General features: G+C 48.8%; 1 protein-coding gene across 1 annotated transcript in view; it reads left to right on the plus strand.

Moving 5' to 3' along the window:
• The window catches only part of LOC147634568 (alpha-mannosidase At3g26720-like), a 158,021-nt gene that overhangs the window by 26,558 nt on the left and 109,679 nt on the right, over positions 1 to 21,784 (plus strand). The window contains exons 13-19 of the mRNA XM_086803683.1: positions 15,977 to 16,042; positions 16,179 to 16,235; positions 16,339 to 16,558; positions 16,638 to 16,765; positions 17,014 to 17,070; positions 17,155 to 17,217; positions 17,318 to 17,389. Of these exons, the coding sequence (XP_086659809.1) occupies positions 15,977 to 16,042; positions 16,179 to 16,235; positions 16,339 to 16,558; positions 16,638 to 16,765; positions 17,014 to 17,070; positions 17,155 to 17,217; positions 17,318 to 17,389 (663 nt within the window). The remainder of the gene's footprint in view (positions 1 to 15,976; positions 16,043 to 16,178; positions 16,236 to 16,338; positions 16,559 to 16,637; positions 16,766 to 17,013; positions 17,071 to 17,154; positions 17,218 to 17,317; positions 17,390 to 21,784) is intronic.

Raw genomic sequence — 21,784 nt, forward strand, 5'->3', positions numbered from 1 at the left:
GTGAAAGGCAGCAACTAGTTCTTTCGTCATGTCCTGCATTGTAACCATGGAGGCCATAGGAGATCACACTTAGGATTGGGCCATAGCAGGTCTTTGTACTCACATGTTGTCTCTTGGTTTGACAAACATGGTCTTCAGATGGACTGCCTCCCCCCTTCTGAGTATAGGTTGGGCTCCCTATTATTCGACCTCTCCCCACAAGAGATCAACCGCATCATCCACCTGGCCTTGACCCAATTTCACACGAGTCATGTTGGAAAAGCATTTGCTCAATGCTCCACCCTTGTGATGTTTCTGTGGGTGACGGATGTGCTCTATTTTGTAAGGCCCCCTTTATGAGGAATAGCCATTGTGGTGAGCACCCGGGAACTCGGCGATTCCCAGTTTAGACACTGGATGGTGGCCAAGTGTGGTCAGATAGTTACGAGACGGCTTATGCAGACATGGCACTCTGCCAAGTAGGATGCATGCTTGTGCGGATTAAGTGATTGCATTATGAGGGCATTGGATAGCAAGGACACACTGTTCTTGGGTAGCGGGGAGTTCATAGTACATGTATCCTGTCGGTGGATACATGTGGTTGTGGGTAGGGTCCGACGACTGACCTACCATATGGGTTACTATATATGAGGGGATTTGTGGAATTCCATAATCATCGAGTTCATTGTGTTCAAGCACTCTTGTAAGCAAGACGTCCTCCGTCTAGAGACGGGGGAAGATGATGCACGTGATTCGTCTATTTTTGGAGATGCTCTTGTGACAGGTTGTGATCTAGGTTTGTTTAGTATATGTGAGTACCATGTTGCCATGTTGATAGGGATGTTCTTGTTCCTGATTCCTTGCCTCTAGATGCAGACTGTGATGAAAAAGATATGATTGATGCTGAGAATGTACTAGTGGATTGTGAGTGTGACATAGAGGTGGAGGCTTCAAAGGGGGGCTTGTCATTGGCAGTAACATGCTTATGTGACAATGAGATTTTTATTAAGGGGCTAAGTGCAATGGAAACAAGTTTTAAGCCTATAGGACTCCCCGTGCTGTTGCGCTTACGGTCCTTGTACTACTGTGCCCCCCTCTTACCCGCCATCCTCTCTATAAAGCTCCCTCCTTAAGATCACCTGATACACAAGCTCACACACAAGGTTAGAACACACAGAAGGGTGTAGGCAAACTCACCTCCCAACCGTAGATTCCATCCGAAATTTCCCCCGAGCTAGGGGCTAAGGTTCCACTCCCCACAGGCCAAGCCAGTTAGCCTTTGCGTCCCATACCACTTGAGCCTATCCTAAGGGACTCTTGGCAAGACCCCATGTAAACCTTAGCCAAGGGACTAAGGTTCCACTCCCCACAGATCAAGCGAGTTAGCCCTCGCGTGCCACCAGAGTCTATCCCTCAGCAAGACCGTCTCTGAATTGCCATGTCCATGGCAGGAGTAAGACCACTTTGGTCTAGGCACAAACTAACTTGAACCTGTTGCCAATACCGGCTGAAATGCCCGTCAGTTCAACATAGCCCTCTCAAGGAATCATATAGTTCAGCACTAATCTCGGTGAAACCTCCCCAATCCGACTCAAAGCACTTGCAACCCGGTTCAAACTATCCTACTGAATCTTCATATCAAAGTCTTCCATAAGCTCTGCCCACCGTGCCTTCCTCTCAACTTAGGTCTATCATGAATGTACTTGATCGTCTCATGGTTAGTCAAGACAACAAATTTGGATCCATGCAAATAAAATCCCCAAACTTTCAATGTGTGTATAACCGCATACAAATCTTTCTCCTGAGTATGCCATGTGACCTGGTTATCATCAAGCTTCTTGCTTTCGAATGCCACAGGTCAGCCCCTGTGGAACAAGGCAATCCCTATCACATAATCGCTGGTGTCAGTCTCAACCACAAATGGCAAGATCCGGTAAGGCCAAAAAAGGTGCTTTCTTCACCTTGAGCTTGAGAGCCTTGTCAAGCCTCTCATTCTAGGTAATAGGACTATTGGACTTTCATCCCTGTCCTCTAAGAAGGTTTGTTAAAGGAATGGTCAGATTCGAATAATCCTTCCTGACTTTTTAAGAAAGACAACGAATCTCAAAATTCTCGAAGTTGCCTCACTGTCCGAGGAACCGGCCAATCCAACCCCTTTTGGATCCGCTGAAGATCAACGCTCATACCATCTCGAGAAATCTGATGACCTAGTTCACAGGTAGAGAGTACCGTCGTTCTCGTCTTAGAATCCCCAAGACCATAGTTTCTCTCGTACATCATATAACACCGTCGTGTGGTACGGTATGATATCATACGGTTTCGTATGTACCGATCCCCTCCCCCCCCCTTCTCTTTTGTTTTTTTATTGTTGCTGTTTTGACCTTTTTTTTTTTTTGAAAAAAATGGCTGTTTATGGCTGTTTTTTACCATTATTAGGCTTGCTTGCTTTTGGTGTCCTTTTAGGCTCAGCAGCCTAGGATCTGTGGATGTTGACTTTTGGTGTGGATGCGAAGGATCTGTTCTCTCTATCCTTTTGATCACTCGTATTTGGAGGGTTGAGGTGAGGCACCTTCCTTAGTTAGGGCAACAAGAAGCAAAGGTTTCTCCTCAACTACCTTCCTCTCTCTGTCTTCGGAGGCCGTCTTCCAACATTTGGGCCTTGGCCCTTGACCTTGGGTGGGTGCCTTGGACTCTTTGGCCTCCCTTTAAAAAGCTCTCCTCCAACCTTCTCTCCATCACAAGTTTCAAGCTCTCAAGCTCAAGCTCTCATAGCTCTCATAGCTCTAGCCTCTCAAGCTCAAGCTCCCATTGCTCTCAAGCTATATAACAACGTTTGAGTTGTCTATCCTTTTAAATTGATAATCTGTAAATTTATAAGTGACTAAAAAAAAACATACTTTACGGTATCGTACTCCCAAATTTCATACGGTACGGTAAATTCCCATACGATATCGTACCGTACCATACCGTATCTTATGACCGTACGTGAACAACTATGTCCAAGACTACCCTGAGATGTTTGACATGCTCCTCGAGGCTACAGCTATAAACTAAAAAGTCATCTAAGAAGAGATCATTCATCATTTGCTAAAAAGTAGCAGGAGCATTCATGAGCCCAAAACGTAGTACGAGAAACTCGTAATGGCCATATCGTGTATGGAATTCTATCTTAAAGGCATCTTCCTCGAATATACGTATCTAGTGATAATGAGTACAAAGGTCAATCTTTGTATAGGTAGCACCTTGCAACCTATCTACCAAATCATCTACTTTGGAAAGAGGATACCTATTCTTAATGGTAACTTTATTCAACTTTTTAAAATTTACACACATCCGCCAAGTACCGTCCTTCTTGTGCTTCAAAAGCGTTGGAGCTTCGTAGGGAGATTTACTCTTGCGTATATGTCCCATCTTGAGATATTCCAACAACTATGGGGCGATCTCATCTTCTTCCAATTGGCTCATGCGATACTAACAGGCTAAGACCCTGGAAGTAAATCAATCTTATGATTCATTGGCCTACTAGGGGGCAAACCATAAGGCAATTCAACATAGGGAAGACATTGGCAAAATCCACCTTAATGCCCTCTAAATTATGAAGTTTTGCTGAAGTTACAAGAGTAGAGGGTGGGACCGTAAAATCATCCTCAAGACAAATTAGAAGACCCTCCATAACGAATTATATAATGAAGTTTTGGTGAATTTACAGGAGTAGAGGGTTAGTCTGCGAAATCATCCTTAAGACAAATCAGAAGACCCTCCATAATGAAGGATAGAGTATGACCCTTCCAATCGACATGAACATCATGGCTAAGGAACCATTCCTTTCCTAGAATAACAGCAACGCTATCTAGATTCATCATCAAAAAAATCTAGGGGGCTCTGTGTAATCTCGGATAGAGATCGAAACCCGCCGGTCTCAAATCTGTCTATGCCCCGCTGCTAGGTTGACACGATAGACATGATTACTTGGCTGCGTCTCCACCCTCAACTTCTACACAACTCTGGCATTAACGAAGTTGTGAGTACTTCTAGGGTCAAAAAGGATGTGGAGAGTCTTCCCCCAGCAACCCTATCTAGATTCATAATCAAAAAAATCTAGGGAGCTTTGTGTAATCTCGGATAGAGATCGAAACCCGCCGGTCTCAAATCTGTCTATGCCCCGCTGCCAGGTTGACATGATAGACATGATTACTTGGCTGCGTCTCCACCCTCAACTTCTGCACAACTCTGGCATTAATGAAGTTGTGAGTACTTCTAGGGTCAAAAAGGATGTGCAAAGTCTTCCCCAATACTGATTCGTACATGTGTATAAGATCATTGGGACTAAAGACCTACATCTTGAAGTTACATATCATGCAGGCACTATGATCTAGAATTGTAGTATCAACGGAAGAAATTTTAGGTTTACCTTTTACTTTAGTCACGTGAGCTGCTTTTGGCACTTTTTTCGCCAGTGGACAACTCGCTCTTATAATGGCCCTTCTGTCCACAAATAAACCACCTACCATCTCGGAAAGTCCAGAGACCTCGGTGGATTTTCTTCTCTTTTTGTAGATTGGAATCACGTGAAGCCTGGGTTTGATTTTTATTCTGTGAAGACTTCCCAAACTTAAAACTTGCGTTTATGTTGGGAACCTTGTTCGGAACTTCCTGGAGTGTGAGGTTTCTGAGAGAAGTGTTTCTGAGTCTGGCTAGCCATGGTCTCCTTATAAATCCTAGCATACTTGATAGGCATCCTCAATCATTCTGCTATGATTATTCCTCACTTCGAGTTTTTGATCTCGCGCAAGTCCACCAACAAAGAATCCACAAAGTCATAGTATCCACGTGCCTTGCTCGAGACTGCAACTCTCTATGGTATTGGTGCAATGCCTCGGCCTCCTCCAAGCACCCAAGCTTCCCTTCCTTTTTATACTTGGCTTGTCTAGGGTATCCGATTCAGCTTCATGGGATAGGCTCCATCCCTTCTGTTATGCAGCACTTGACAGCTGGCATAGCCGCCTTCGTCCTTTTTTATTTTTGGTAGAAACTATGGAGTAGCTTTGGCCCTTGCAAGATCTCCCTCTTCCTCCTGCTCATTGGCCAGATGAGTCTTATGTTGCCATGCGGTTCACAATTGCAGGCTGCCCTGCAGACTGTTGCTGGTGTGCTGGTTCATAGAGTCACAGTGACATTTCCTTTGGGATTGCCTCAGAGAACATTTTTTTTGGCAATGAAGGTGAGCCTAGCAATAGGATACATAGGGGGCAGCATGGGAGTAGCATTGTGGCTGTCGCATTCTCGTGTCATGGCCATCCTGACTAGCGAGATTCCCACAGCAGAGAATCTCATAGTCACAGGGGACGGAGGGGACGGACCCTTGGAACGGGGGGACGCCATCCCGGGAACACTGGGACGGGGACGGACGGATGTCCCCAGCTGGGCGTCCCTCACAAGGGACGGCGTTCCGGGGACGGATCCAAGAGGGGACGGTTGTGGGGGACGGCTGCATGGGAACGCCACAAGTTATTGTTTGGGCAATGGTCACATTTTTGACCTTTTTTTGGCTGTTTGGGAGGGGTTTTTCATGGGCCTTTAGCCTTGGCCCATAGGCCTTGAGCCTTTGAGGCTTTGGGCCTTGGCCTCTCTCTTGCCTCCCTCCCTATAAGAAGACACACACACACACACACTCCCTCTCACACTTCAAGCTTTAGCTTCACACACACACACACACACACACACACTCTCTCCCTCAAGCGGCAAGCCTCAAGAGCCAAGGTCTCAAGTTTCAAGCTCTCACACAAGCAAGCTGTAGCCTCTCAAGACACACTCTCTCCCCCTCACACACACTCTCTCAAGCTTCACACACACACACACACACACCCCCCCACCCACCCTCACACTCAACTTCTTAAGTTCTCCCTCAACTTTCAAGGCTCAAGCCTCACTCCCTCCCTCTCTCTCTCACGCTATCAAGTGACAAGGAGGCATCCATCATCCATGGCATCCTCCTTGTGGTAGTGGCTCTTCAAGTTCCAACTACCCGTAGAAGGACGATGGGATGGACATGGTGGTATGAGGTCAATCACACCCCATCCCCTCATGGAGGTGGTGCACAGCCATGGGCATGCAAGCTTTGCCCGTATAGGCGAGTGGGATGTACTGACAAAGTAATTTTTAAGTGCCGTTCCTACCCCCGTCCCCGTTCCCTACATATGGCCATCCCCCGTCCCGTTCCCGTCCCCGTCCCCCGTTACCGTCCCCCGTCCCTTGTGACTATGGCAGAGATGGGAGCTCATCAGCAGCATTGCTTCTTGGCATATCTATCGCATGTGATGAGCAGCTAGGTAACAAGCGGCCATGGTCCCCTGGGGCAATCCCTCCTGCATGAGACCAGCAAGTGGACGTCATGCCACGAGAAGAAAGCTACCCAATCTGGGTTGGCGGAGAGGGGTTTGCCAATCTAGTGGTAAGGCAGAGTCAATGGTGAGGTTCAGGTGTCCCCCCACAGAATAGTCTCTCCTGTTTTTTTTTTTTTTTTTTTTTTTTTTTTGGGGGGCGGGGGGGGGTTGGGGGGTTGGCTCTCAGAAGGTGAACTAAGTGCCCACAGTCTGGGCCAGCCCCGAGCATAGGCGGCCCCATGCAATGTGAGAGAGAGCTCCAAGATGGTGATCAGAGGGGAGGCGGGTAAGCTCATTCTACAACAGAGGAGATCAAAGGCACTGTTTTTTGTAGGTGAGCAGCTCCTCGAGGGCCCAAGCTTGTGAAGATGAGTTGCTAAGAAGATCCATCAGATGCTGGGTGGCTAGTGTCCTCCGTGAGAAGGGGTGCAGGCCAAGATGCGGGCAAGGAGGAAATCTTTCCGTGGTTTTCCTCCAGGCTGGAGATCACGGATGATGAACTTCCTAAGCAAAGAGCGGCTCTGGGTCGCGGGATCAATGATGCCTAGGGCTCCCTTGTGGGGAGGCTGTACAATGACTCTCCAACCCACCTTGGCACAAGCAGCCCACCCATCGTTGCTTGCATCTTTCCTCTATATAGGGCTGTAACATGCTAACATGCATCTGTACAGCTTCTACTAATAGAAGGGTGTATTCTCAGGGGGAGGGGGGTGCTGTAATATGCTATAGCATTGGAATCCCTTAATATGGACCTACCATGTTGTACAAGCACTAAAGGCATGGCACCTTGATTCGTCCATGAGCATTTCATCACAGGCATAATCCTTCAGCTTGTCGCTCTAGCTGAGCCACAGTGTCTAGATCCATAGATAGTTACGACTGTGTCCACTCTCGGCGTATATGCAAAAAGGTGATGAGTGAATCCAAGAGTGGCAAGCTTCACAAGAGCTAAGGTGTCATGTCCCAAGAAACGGATGCAAATGGTTACCAAGCTGGAGCTCTCCCCCCTGCGCTAGCCTGTAGACTCCCGACACCACACCCCCCCCCCCCTCCTTCCCCCTTTGTGCTTTCCCGGACCCTCACCACTCCTCTTCTTCACGCTGCCTTCCGCCATTCTGCCTGCACACCGTCTCATATGTGCCCCCGCTTTCCGCCCTTGTTTGCCCCTGCTGTCTGCCCACCTGCCCTCTCTCTGCCTCATGTGCGCCCGCGCCCCCGCCTTGCTTCCCTCCTGCCGCCTTCCTGTCCGCCCTTTCCTGCCTCTTCTCCGCCTCCTTCTGCTGCTTTCCTCCTCTTTTCCCCTCCGCCCCCTTCTGCTTCTTTCCTCCTCTTTTCCCCTTCTGCTGCTTTCTATGATCCCGCCTCCGACCCTCTTGCTGGAGTATCTGTTCAAAGCCTCGAGAATTAGTACCTTCCTCTCCTCCTTGTCTCTTGCAGAACGATAGGGAAAATATTGGAATCCCTGGCGACAACTGCCTCAATGTTGGCACGTGTGGCTAGGATCCCTTCACTTCGCATGAGCATTTCCTCACCGGAAACAGTACCACACGTCATTTCCCTTAGATGCCTCCAGGGGGGACCCCATCCTTGAGCGGGTGGAATACTCAGGCCTTCCTGGCCAATGCTTCATTTGCTGTTAGATGAGTCAGCTTGCCCTCGTTAGTGTCTAGGCGAGCTCCGCATGCGAGTGCGAGCGCCTACCCCCCCACAGAGTGGTGGAGAGAGCGGACTGAGCACTCCAGCACCACCTCGCCCCTCTGGCGAGATAGAGCCCCATCACCCTACCCCCAAGAACGAGGATGGGGGTAGGCGGCAGATGACTAGGCGGACAAAGCGTTGACCCCCCTGCCAAAGCAGCACGTCGTCGTGCCAGGCGAGACAGTTTGACGAGGCCTAGGCGAAAACGGTCATGTCAGAGAACCGTTCCGATCATTTAGCTCAAGATCACCTGTCTTGAGTGCAAGGCCCACCCGCCCCCAGAGAGTTCCAGTGTCAGGTCCAGCCCTGAGATTGGTCTCAGGGAGTGGTTCCGTACCAATCCCCTTGATTTTTCGGAACCACTTTGCTCCTATAGTTGCAATGAAATGCGTTTCATTCAGTTTGAATAAAACGAAACGTTTCGTAAACGTTTCATACGAATGAAACATGTTTCATTTGTGTCCACTTGGGAACTGTATGATTTAAGCATTTTTTACCAAGATTCTTTAGTTTTAACTTGAAAACATGTTTTAATGTTGCCTTCCCTGCAAAACAATATTAAACATGCATCATTTACACATTAAAACATATTTTTTACATTTTATAAACTTATATATAAATTTTGGGGCCTGTAACCACCCTGTTTTGTATGAAACGTTTTTGAAACGTTTGGGATTTGAGAAATGCCTGGCAACTATGTTTGCGCCCCTCCCCCCTCCTTTCGCCGGTGCTTCCCTCTTTTGATCTCCCCGTTCCACTCCTCCCTTGGTGCTTCCGATCCCTTCTTCCCCCCCGGTCCCTGCCCCATGCCTCTCCTCCCCTTCGCAGCCTCCTCCATCCCCCCCCCTGCCGCCCCCTACCCAAAGCTTGTCCGGCCTCTTCATAGCACTCCTGCTGACCACAAGCAACCCCTGATCCTGGGAGGAACTGCCATTTGGGTTCCGTCTACATACTGATCTATAATTTCTCGGAGCCTATAGGTGATGACGATTGCTACTTCCCTTGTGAGAGCCCTGCCCCTAGAGTCTCCAGGTGGTCCCCCCTCCACGAGTCATGGGGCAGCTTGTAGACTACAGCTTCCTTAGATGCCTACTAGTGTATGCAGGTGCCTTTGTAGAGACTTCAGCCCCTCTTCGAGTCAGTGTTATCTTTCACTCATTTGGACCGGCCACTCCTGAGAGTGGTGCAATGATCTTCTCCTTCCCATTGAGTGTAGTAGCAGAGAGCGAGAGTACAGTCCGGAATCTGTCTCCTCCACTATTCATGGACAGTTAATAGAGCTATCTCATCACCTGCGGGACGTGCGCCTCACCAATATTCACTCACTTTTGGTCCATGGCGCGCATGGAGCTTGGAGGATCAGGACATGGGAATCAGGATGGCGCGCTCGAGAGCTCTAGCTTGGAGGTGATCCTGTTGGTCTATCTTCATGTATCGCTCACAGTCCCCCTCCCCCCTCCTACAGATGCCTCTACTGTGATAGTTAGAGCCCAGTATATGCATACAGCCGGGCCAGAGGGGACGGGGCCCACATGGAGCACATGATCGGAGAACACCTCGAACATCTGTACATTAGGACAAACTATGACTATTCGCTATCCAAACCCTTGCCCAAGTCTCAGAGGGTTGAGGGCAGCTCCGACAAATCTCACCCCACTAGACCCCTTTGTTGATGCGGATGGTCTCTTGGAACATTCAAGGATTGGTGACCCACAATGTGGCCCTAGGCAGGGAGTCCTTGGTCTCGCGCGAGGAGCTACAGAGAGCCTTGGTGGGAGGCTCTATCGACATTCTCTTTCTTCAAGAGGGTCACTTGTCGGCTGGTCGTACCCACAAATGCGGGCAGATTTTGTAGGGTAGGAGCCACACTTTTTAGTCACCTGCGTTCGGCCCGTTTGGGATCTACGATGGAGCATGTATCTCAGTTAACGAGCAGCTTTTTCTTGCAGCGGTGGACTCCGGCATCATAGCCTCCTGGAGGGCACAGTGGGTGATTATTAGGCTTGGGGAGCCTCCTCAACATTTACGCCCTTAACTTCACGAGACTTCTGGAGCATGATCTGGTAGGGCCTCCTTCCGGATGATTTTTGGTGTATGGGGGGCAACCTTAACATGCTGGAGACCACGGAGGATAGACTAGGTGGCAGACAGGATACCGTTTGAGGTGCAGAGCTTGCAGCTTGGGAGGAGCTTGTCTTCACCATCAGGGGACAGGACCCCTGGCATCTCTTGGAGTTTGGGTGTAGCCCAAGGAGTTTGAGATTCTCCAGATCTGACAGGAGGAGCGTAGGCCCCACCTCTCCCATTTGGATGGTTTCTATGGTGATGAGTGGGCCTGTGGACGACAAGAAGGTTTGGTAGGTATCTTAGTCGGCATTGCCCTTTAGACCATTCGCCCATCATTGTTTCTCTAGAGGACCCTTGGCAACAAGATAGTCAGCAGAGCCTCCGCATACCCGAGAGCTTGATCCAAGACCCGGAGATTTGCAGGAGGATTGAGGAGCTATGGGAGAGCTTGGTATTTCACGAGGGAAAAATGGCAGCGACTCTAGATACTGGGCTCATTGAGATCAACACCATTCTCCAAGAGGCAGCTTAGACAAAAACTATCAGAGTTTAGAGAGCAGGAGAGGAGCCTCCGACGGAGCCTAGCCTCCCTTCAGCACCTACAGGAGCACACACTAGACAGCCCTTGGATTGAGGCTTAGATGGCCACAACCTACACTGAGATTAGTTCCATAGAGGAGAGGAGAGTGGAGTAAAGATTTCATGCCCGTGCATCTTTTTGGACTAAGGCCAGTGACAAGAGGCATAGGGCTTTTCTTCGAGATGACAAGGCCTCACCACTGGAGGGATAACATCCGGAGGCTTAGAGGATAAGATGGCATCATTGTTTGCGACCCGCCCTAGGTTTGAGCCATAGCCACTGGTTTCTTCGGCTCCCTACTCATTGCAGAGCCGCACTCCCCGCATGTACACGATGCAAGAGAGGGTCTGGCAGCATATTGGGGCGGTGGTCCCAGCTCTCCGGAGTTTCTTGATGATACCCTTCTATTCCGAGGAGATTGCAGAGATTTTGCAAGTGCTCCGTAGGGCCAAGTGCCGAGGTGAGCATGATCTTTTAGTTCCCTTGTTGCTTCGTCACTGGGGACCTCATGGAGGGCGGCTTTCGAGCAGCCTTCAATGAGATCATGATTCCCACGAAGGTGGTAGGTCTCCACCAGCGAATCTCCAACCTGTCGCCTCCCTCCATGGGGATCAAGTGAATCAAGCCCTCCACTAGTCTCTCTTGCATAGATCCCGAGACAACCTACAAAATCCTAGCCAAAACCATCAACCGTCGATTGCAGCCCCAGCTCCATGATCTGAACTGTGGCACGCAGACAAGTTTCATTCAGGATAGGAGCATCCTGGATAACATCTTCACCTTCTGGGAGGCGACTGCCACGGCACGTTTATGTCGTAGTTCTCCTTTTGGATTTTGCGAAAGCCTACGATAGGGTGGATTGGGGCTTTCTCGAAGGGACTATGTGCAGAATGGGCTTCCCTGCCACCTAGGTCCGAGGTGTCTCTGCCATCTAGACGATCTCTCATGGTCAAGTTCTCTTCAGAGATGTGGAGAATCTCTCGAGGTTTGCGGATGCAGTTGAGGTCCTCTGCGAGGCTTCAGTACACAAATCAACTGGCACAAGTCATGTGGATTTTGGGTTAGCTCATCTCCTACCCCAGCTTTTGGCAACCAATTGAGTCCTTCTAGTGGATCCCGAGAGGTACCCCAATTCTCTATCTTGGTTGCCAGGTCGGGATTAACATCACCTTAGAGTAGCAGCTTTCCCCCTTCTCTTGAGCATTCGGAAGAAGATTCTCTACTGGAGCATGACCAGGCTCTTACTGGTCGAGTAGTGGCAGTGAACCAGGTCCTTCTTGCCACCATGTGGTACATCACCTCTCCTGTTGGGCCTTCTCTAGGGTATGTATTGGCTAGGTATAGCGGTTGATCCGCAACTTCATTTGGGCAAGCAGTGATGGCAAGCCGGCACGGGCCAAGGTGGTGTGGAGAGTCATCATTTAGCCTCACCACAGAAGCAGCCTGGGCATTATTGATACTTCTATGTAGAGCAGAGCCCTCTGAGCAAGTTAATCATCAGAGGACTCCTCCCAATTGGTGAGCCCTGGAAGGACTTTCTAATGGCATGGACCTCCACTTGCACTCCAGTTCTTGGCGGTCCTTGGGCCCCGAGCCCGCGATGGATCTTCACAGGGATGAGGACCCATGGCCTTAGCCTAGCCTTCAAAAACGGACTCGCGGCCAGCCTCTTCCGAGCCTAGGACCACATTCATTTTGCTCTTCACCGGTCTCCCCTAGTCCTAGATGAGGAGAGACTTCAACAGCCGCCATCGTTGGTTTGGAACCCCTAGATTACGCTTCGTGGTGGCCACATGATTGGCTCCCATCCTCACGTGTCATGGGGTGTATCGAGCGAGGGACTAGCCCAGTGATCAGTCTCTTGGAGAGTGGCCCACCTTTAGATGGCTCCTGCGAGAGGCTTAGGAGAGGAGCCTAGTTGGGATTCGAGGCAAAGATAGAATGTAGCATGCGCCGAGCTAGGACCGTGTGAAACAACGAAGCCTTTCTTTAAACCTGAGTTAAGTGAGTCTTTAGCAATCCTTTAAAACAGCATACATGAATCTGAAAGAGATGTAGTAGAGACGACACCACATGGGTTCCCGAATTACCTACTGAATCCCCTGCCCTCCCTCCCTCTGCAAGCAGGAGTATTTGCTTTATTTCTTCTTTTGGAGAACTGTATACAAGCTGAACTGTGTCCACAAGACTGAGCGGACAAACTAATTGACTGACTGCCAAATGCAAGGACAAAGCGACCGAACGTTGGGCAGAACTGTGCATAAGCTTTAGGCGACTGTGAAGCAATCTTCGAGAGAATACACCAGCCTGAGAGTGAGTGTAGGTGTGCTGAATACTCCTAAAGAGACTGAGCTTCTTGCCTTGGGCCAAGAGCACAAGTATGGCTGTAGGTATGCACGGGCAAGAGCCTACGCATACATGCTTGATTTATGATCATAATCTCTGATTTATGACTGATGATTTTTGGACTGAACTGATCTTGCCCTTTTATATGCTTTGGGGTGCTCAGTCGGCTGCCCCTAAAGCCTGTCGGCTGGCAGTAAATGCCTACGATTGGCATTAAATGCCTAGTCGGCTGCCTGGGCTGGTCAGGTGGCTGGTTAGCTGGTCGGCTGGCTACTAGACCTGGCCGATAGTCTCTACAGGCCACGAGGCATGCCGCCTTGTCGTAAAAGATGGCTAGGGGTACTAAGTACCCCTTGCAAGGCATTACCCAAGTTAGGTCTGCCTTGGGGCTGGCCCCCCTTCTACATGGAATGCAAGTTGCAACTGAGTGCTTAACTTGCATCCTATTGCTACAGTTGACATCTACATGCCCTATATGATGAACACTTGCTGAATTCTCCACAGTGGGTTAAGAGGACTGACCTGATAGGCTGGGAGATTGACCTACATAGCTCGTTTCTGACATGTCCCGGCGGACTGGGCTCACAAAGGGGTCATGGCATATGACAAATATATCCTAAAAGGTACTACTTCTGTACATGATTCTTGCACTGTTGATGAGCCAATTTGTCACCGTGTATGACAATGCATGGGTGCACGTGACACAGACTCACCCTTGACATTGACTCCTCCATCTCTCCCGAGTGGTTCACACTGTTCCAGCCTCCAAGACCCGCCTCCCCCTGAGTGGGTAGGGTTTTTACCATACACAATATCCCGATGGTAGTCCATGGTGCAGATGGAGGCGCCCTCATGAATTTCTCTATAGGGCCATAGGGTAGATTGAGCCGATCCCCCCCCCCCCCCCCTCCCTGCGAGAGAGAGGACCTCAGCAGCTACGCTTTATAGAGGGTGAGAGTGACTGGGTTTCATGACCACGGACGGCACATCTACCAACCTTTGGCCAAAGTAGTCAGAGAGAGATCTTGGAGATTATGGTTATGGGAGGTCCAGCCACTTATGCATCTGTAGTGGGATTCTAGTGAGTGGCAGTGGCACGATCCCTTTGCTCCTGAGGATGCCTTCCGCATAGCCTTCTTTGGTACACAGTCCGACTGGGCCTTACAATTCAGATGCATGAGGTTGATAGTACGCCAACCGTAGTAGCACACTGGAAAACATAGGGCACCCCATGCGCTTCCTCTGTGATTTTTGGATGCGGCGGTGGGACAGCTTCCGGCCACGGAAGATTACTCTTTTCCTTTGGCAGATAGCCAACCATAGTTACCGCGGAACGGGAACGTTCCGGGAACGTCGGATGCTAGAACAGGAGCGGGAACGGGAACGGGAACGGGAGCAGATCAGGAACGTCGGGGAACGCCACGTCATATGACATGTCAGCATATGACATAAAATGACATGAATTCCAATGTTCATTGCGTCAAAATGTAGAGCCTTGTTTAAACTTTACCTGCTCAAGTGGCAAGAGGGTAGTGTGGGTAGTTAGTAGCGTGGCTTGTCACCTGTGGGGCAGCCAACCGAGCAAGAGATGGGGCCAAGGCCCAAGAGGAGGGGCCAAGAGGAGGTAGGGAGAGTGTGGGGCAGCCAAGGCTCAAGCCTCAAGGTGGAACAAAGAGTGTGGGAGGCAGCCAAGAGGAAGGGTGGAGTAGTAGGTGGAACGGAGAGTGTGGGGCAGCCAAGGGGGCAGCCAAGAGGAAGGGTGGAGTGGTAGGGGAGAGCAAGTTGCAACTCAGCAAAGGGGAGAGCACTCAGGCAGCAGGCTTCAGCAAATGGCAAAAAAACAGCCGCAACAAAACACGCCGCCGCGCAGAGACAGACAGGCCGGAACGCGCGTTCCGCCCTACGTTCCGGCGTTCCGGGGAACGTTCCGCCACGTTCCGACTTTACTGGGCATTCCGCACTCTGTTTGCGCGTTTCGGGCACGTAGCATCTTCCAGACCGGCGTTCTGGCGTTCTAGGAAGGCGGAACGCCATTCCGCGGTAACTATGTAGCCAACAGGAGCTTGGCAGTGGGCACTGGCTCTGGCAATTGGAGGTCGGCCATTTTTAGATGTGGACACCCTTTGAAGTTTGGAGTCACGTCGGCATTGCCTTTGGGATTGTCCCAAGACGCAGTAGGCTTGGTTGCAGATCCTCCGCATCTTCACCATTGACGAGGCACCAGCCTGCACCATCACTGTGGTAGCCTAGGCTTTTGTGACAGCACCAGCCCTAGCATATGAGGAGATAGGACGGGACCTCGCATCAGCAGTATAGCAGCATGGCACATTTGGCGTGCTCACTGGCAGCAGTGAGGGCAAAGAGGGCACTACCATGCCACCTGCTAAGTCCATCAGGAGCATATGGACGGATGTCACACACACCCTCAGTGACCAGTGGGAGAAGCTTTGAGGCGGCTCTGAGCGTACAAGAGGCTTTTGTAAGGATTTGTAGTAGCAGTCCTTTCCTCAGAGTCAGAGACATCGAGGTTACTTAGCTCTACAGGCCACCTGTTTGGCTGTTCCCCCCTCTCCCCCATTGTATGAGATAACCCAATGAGGACGAGCCCCTCTATCATGTCTCCCATGATTGAGACTGGGTCATGTACTTAGCCGATTCGGCTGTATTTTTGGTAACTAATGTAAGGATAAAAAAGAATAGGAACATCTGATTCTGTAGATGCCCCTTTTCATGCACATGTTCATCCGAATGGTCTTCTGATTTCATTCTTTAGATTTAGATGCAAAAAATATTGGTTAGGACTAAGAACAACACATGCATGGTAGCACTATTGCTTTGTTTGCATTCAAATATTGAATGCCATTATACAAAAAATACTGTTTGAAATGACATTAACACCATCCTTATATTTTCTTTGCAACAGTGCCCTCTTCTAAATTTGAGCTACTGTCCATCCTCTGAATCTAATTTCGGAACAAATCAAAACCTGGTTAGCCAACTCATGCTGCAGTTAGATTGTTGTAATATTTGCAAGTCTTGTACACAGTGTATTCAAATACTTGGATTTTACCACGCATTTGTTGAATTGATTTTGATGCCAATGTGCTGCTATGCGGATGTGCTAGGTGGTGATAGTATACAATGTCCTAGGATGGAACCGCATGGATTACATCCGCATTCCGGTAACTTCTCCAGGAGAATGCCTCATGTTTTTGAGCTACATTCACAATATGCTAAGAGGCTTTTCAAAACAGTTCCTATTCCAACACTGCATGTATGTTTCAGGTAAACAGCAAATCTGTTCAAGTCACCGACTCTACAGGGACACAAATTTCTTCTCAGCTTGTACCCATGAGCAACATAACAAAAGAACTGCGAAGCAAATACGTACAGGCATATCTAGGGGTGTCACCAGGAGCAACACCCGCTTACTGGCTTGTATTTCCTGCCACAATACCTGCCCTCGGATACAATACTTACATTGTGTCAGCTTCTGATGGAAAAGGTTTGTAATGGAAGTGTTTGGAACAATTCTTGCTCAAGATATGATTAAAGTGTTAACAATCAAATGGGTTTGCAATCAGCCTCTGCATCATTATCCCTTGTTGAGGTGTCAAAGAGGGGTACGATGACTGCTGGGCCTGGTAATTTACAACTGAGATTTTCTGCTGAAAATGGCATTTTAAACGAAATGATCCACACAAAAACTCAAGTAAGTGACAAAGATAGTGCACTACCAAATCATTGAAGAGTGATTAAGATTTACCTTTGGGAGTTCTATCTATCTATCTATAGATAGTTATAGTTATAGGAGGCACCGCAAGCGTAGACTAGGGAGGGTATTGGATTTGGGTTCCCTGCCTTGGGAGTGCTAATTCCAAAAAACACATCAGTCTTTTTCTTTTAAAACTTTCTCTGCTTATTTGATTGAGAGGAAGGTTGTATGGTGTTGGCGGACAGGCTAATGTGCAAGTATCATATCTCTATTATGGAGGTAATACGGGTGCTGATGGAGAGGTATGCTTTATTGAGCCATTGTTGGGTTTTCGTATATTTCCTAGTAATGGATCATCCTCACTTGCGTGTTTCCCGAATTTAAAGGGTACGGATGGTGCATATTTGTTTCGACCAGCTTCCAACTCTCCGATACCCCTCAATACCTCTGTGAGTGGCAAGCTGATTCAAATTTTTTCAATGCTGTTTTATTTTCTTGGAGCAAAGAATCAGCCTGTCCTTATTGGTAAAACGATTTCAATGGTAATAGGCATACACTACGGTTGTCAGCGGTCCATTAGTACAAGAAGTTTGGCAAGAGTTCAGCCCTTGGATTCACCAGGTACTTGGTTATTCCAACAATGGTTTTCCTTAATGATTGTTTTCTTCATTAAAATGCCACAATGTTGTGTGTTGGACATGGTAACATGTGTAAAGTTATACCTCCATCTCAGAAGACTACTGGAATGGTTATCCTGGGAGCGGTTGGATTTTCCAGCAGTGTCTTTTGAGGGCATCGTTTTCAAGAGAATTTTGATTGCATTGTATTCTAATACATAAAAGATTCTCTTTCGTGAGTAAAATATTTTTGAAGTAACCCCTTGAAAAGTGTTTTGATCATATCATAATTGTATAAACTCTTTCACATAATTTTTTCTCCAAAAAAGATATCCTTCTATTAGTTTTTTAAAAAAATTTCTTAGAAGAGTACAAAATCACTGCAACAGCAGTAAAAGAAACACAACAGGGGCACTTCCTCCATGGCTGGCCACTCTTTAAAAAAAGCTACATTGCAAGTACAAAAGTAGGAAGGGGCCCCTACTCTGAGTGGCAACACTTGCCTCCCAACTTAGTGTCATCTCAAGGGCGGAACCTCTCTACTAGACATTGACAAAATAAATCAGTGGCGAAACCCCCTCCACCCCCCCCCCCCTCTTCCGGCTGCTGCTGAAACCTCCGGCTGCTCCCTAGATGCTGAACCAACTGGGGCAATGGGTGCTAAAGGCTGGGTCATCTGCCTCTCCACTGAGTCCAAGAAGCTTGGGAGGGGTTGCAAGCGGGTTGACCAGTCGCCAAGTCAAGGCAGGAGCCCACCAAATATCTTGCTCCGAGTGACCAACGTGAGGATGAGGAGGGAGACATGGGAGAGGATGCTGACTGGAGGAGGGGGGACTCCTCGTGGGGAATCTGTTGTCTCGGCCGATTCCGTGGGAGGGTCCCACGGAGTCGGCCCAGCAACACATAAGGGTCCAAGCGCCTTATAGGGAATAGGTGGGCCCAGGCCTTGTGCGGCTGTCAGAGCTGGTGAGTTTGAATCCTTGGCGGCTCTCTCAAAACGGTGTTGGGAGTTTTTTGGAAACTGAGTTTTGAGTCTTGGACATTAGCTTGGCATGTGCTATTGGACTTGTGTGCCTGCAAAGAGGTATTTCATATGGCATGTGAACAAGAGGTTGTTAAGACGGGGAGCGTGCTTAGTAGGCTTATGTGTGAATTGAAGCTCAGAGATTAAAAAGTTTTTTGGAAGGTGACGATTGAGTAGGGACAGGTGGTCCATTGCACATTGTAGACAATCTTGTGTGTATGAGCTGCCTTGAAGATGAAGCATGGGATGCACTTTGATCTTGCTATGCTGGTTATGGAAGGGCATGTGCTTGCTAACTTTAGAGATGAGGATCGACACTGCCATGCTGCTTATATATGCCGATATGTTTGCTGATGAAGAGGTCCTTTTGGAGGGCCGCCAGGCTGCTGGATCACACCCACCAAAGCCTGTTCGACAGTGTGTGTGAGCCTAGAGGGCGACGTGCCTGGGCTTGTTTTTTTTCTTTATGTGTCTTCCCCGCTGAGGGGTTCTCTCTCTTGCATGCATCTAATCAATGAGTTAAGAAGAGATAGTTGATGTGCTTCCTATTTCTTCCGTCTTGATGGTGTGTGTTTGAGAGAGCAAGTGCAGGTGGGGGGTCACTTCCCTTGTTTGTGTGTCTACAGTTTTATTGGTGCTTTGAAGAGTGTAGTTTCCCATATATCTTCTCGGCTCTGATGTGGTGGAGTGGTGTACGAGGTGTTTGAGAGATTTCTGTTTCCAGCATCGTGCTGGTGTGTTTGTTGTGTTTTCCAAGGCTGCTGGGTGGGTAGCTATAGAGGCAATTCCATTTTCCCAGCCTCCCCACAACGGTTCTCTGTGGGAACCATTGCCGCAGGGTGAGTGCCATCCTCTGTAAGATTACCACGTCGATTGTCACACTGGCACTGACACTAGCCTGGCCGGTGGTGGCAGCTGACTTGTTGCCAGTCCTAGACCTCCTCCATCGACTGTTGGGGATCTGCTGAACTCTCACTGACACCTGGATGATGTCGGGCATCTGCAAGGGGGGCGGCAGAGGGGGCTGTTGCAAACGGGGCTCCGTACTTGGAGCCGCACCCACCTGGTGTTTGGTTTGGGCAGTCAAAGAGAAACGTCGAGGAGTTCCCCGCCATGAGGCTTCAAGGAGCGCCCCCCCCCCCCACTGCCGCCCCTCCCTCCTGTGCAGCCCTCCCCCGCCGTCTTTACCTCCTCTCCTTCAGCTGCCTTCCCTTGCCCCCCTTTCCTTTTTTCCATTGCTTTCCCATGCTGCTCCCGGGTCTCTTGCTCTCTTTTCGGCACTGGCACCGCGCCATTTCTGGTTATCCCTCCTCGAAGGACTCCATGGCAATTGATCCTTCTATCCTGACCATGATTGCTCCCCGGTGTCTTCTTTCCGAAGCAGATCTCCAGCACCACCACCCTCGTGTGCAAGTTCGTTGGTATCAGATCGGCGGCTAGACCAGGGATCTCCTATTCTGTGGGAGAGCATGGTCAGATTACTTATGCCCAGTTATTGGGAAAAGGTTATATCAGCATCGAGTTTGACTCAAAAGCTTTTACTGAGCATCCTGGCACGGAGCCCGAGACTAGGTCGAGAGGCATAGGTGTTCTTAGTCTGCCATGGCCTCTCATGATTTGGACCGTTTGGTAGGAGCCACTAGTTTTCCGGTTACACCGAATGCTTTCTTGAGCTCTCCAAAGGAGTACATGGTGATCCTTTGAACGATGGTTGTATGCTGGGACAGGTTCTCGAGTGTGCACACCCCCCTCCTCTCCTAATTTTGCGAGATGAGGACATCTCGCGTTTTTTAAGTGGGGTAGGATGTAAGATTCCTCCTTCCGGCTTTTGAGGTGTGCAGGTGTAAGAACCTCCCCTTCTGATCTTATAATTATTCCCCTCTCTGAAAATAAAAGAAAGATCTTGTTTTACCCTGTTTTGGCCTAGAGAGAGAAAATGTTCTGGAGAGAGGTTATTCAATTTTTAGATATTTTTGGATGGAAAAATATCTCTTCTTATTAAAATAAATTCCCCCGAAACAGACGTTCAAAAAGATTTTCAGAAGGTTCATTAGAAATCAATTATAATATGTTCAAAAGGCCTTATCCAATCTTCAACACTAACAACCCACATTCTTTTGGCAATTTTGTCTGAAACATCAGTTTCACAAACATTCTGTTCTCTGCTCTTGCATAGCCTTGAAATTACAATGAAGGTGTTCCCATTGGCCTTGGATCACATGAATAAGACCCATCCAAATGTGCTAACGAATCTGGAGTCTGCAAAGTGGGGCACTGATCCCTCTATAGTCTCTTCCCAAGGTGCCCACCATGAGACATTCTACAGGGTGAGGCTATTGATCAGCTTCCATTACTCCGAAGGTGTGACCAGGTATAAGGTAGTCACTGAGAGCCTCCATCACTGTGCCTCCTTGTCATGTGTCATGAAGAGTCAGAAGTACTGGTGCATGATCAATGAAGGTCGTAATGGTGAGAATGCCAAGAAATCCTTCTCATTTGGTGGTTCACATAAAACCTATCAACCCTGGTAAGGCCGATACTCGGATTGTGGTTGGCCTGAAGGTGAAAAAAGCTAGGCTTTGACAGGTGCGGCAAAACTTTGACAGGAGGTGTCTGCAGATGAAAAATCTCTCAAAGCAGGCCCTTGTACACCTGTTTGGTGAATCAAGATGAGAGAATTTAGGAAATTCGATCTCATGAATGGGCTGGATTCAGGAAAATGTTCGACAGGGAGTGATTAACAATTTTCAAGGTTAGCTTTAGGTCGGGACTTAATCTGGTCCTCATCCAGCAAAGTTCGCTTTAATGTAGCGTTGATTATTATTTTTTTCCGGGAAAGAGATCCTTCTATTAGTTACCAAGAAAAACAACCACAATGGCTAAGTACAAACTCAGCTCCACATGAGTCAAGGAACATAAAAAGGGGGGAGGATGCTTCTCCTCCGGCTGGCTGCTATAGGAGGAGAAGAATCTCTCATACAATGTGGGGAGGGGGAAACAACCACATAGGTGCTCTATAGTGCCAAGTGGGCTCACCACCAAGATCCTTAGGAAGGCCTCGTGGCGCTTCCGCATGTCGGTCAGAGCCACCCCACTAATCCTTTGTTAATGACAATTTGTAGAAAAATGAGAGAAAGCTTGGTGCTCACCAACCAATAGATGAAATGCTTCAATATTTGATACGTAGATTCCTCTTAAACCCTATTAGCAATTCGTGCAGCTTCCCCTAGTGTCCACGGAGGGCATGAATGATATCGAGCCAGATGCTCCGGACGGACTCCGCTAGTGGGGTGAGGGTGCCTTCGATGGCTTCACTGCATCGAGCTCTCCAGATGGGCCACGCAGCAATACTTTTGCATTGCTTCCAGCTTTAAT

The sequence above is a fragment of the Cibotium barometz genome, chromosome 10, assembly GCF_041138505.1.
Source record: "Cibotium barometz isolate CiBa-2024 chromosome 10, ASM4113850v1, whole genome shotgun sequence".
NCBI lineage: Eukaryota > Viridiplantae > Streptophyta > Polypodiopsida > Cyatheales > Cibotiaceae > Cibotium > Cibotium barometz.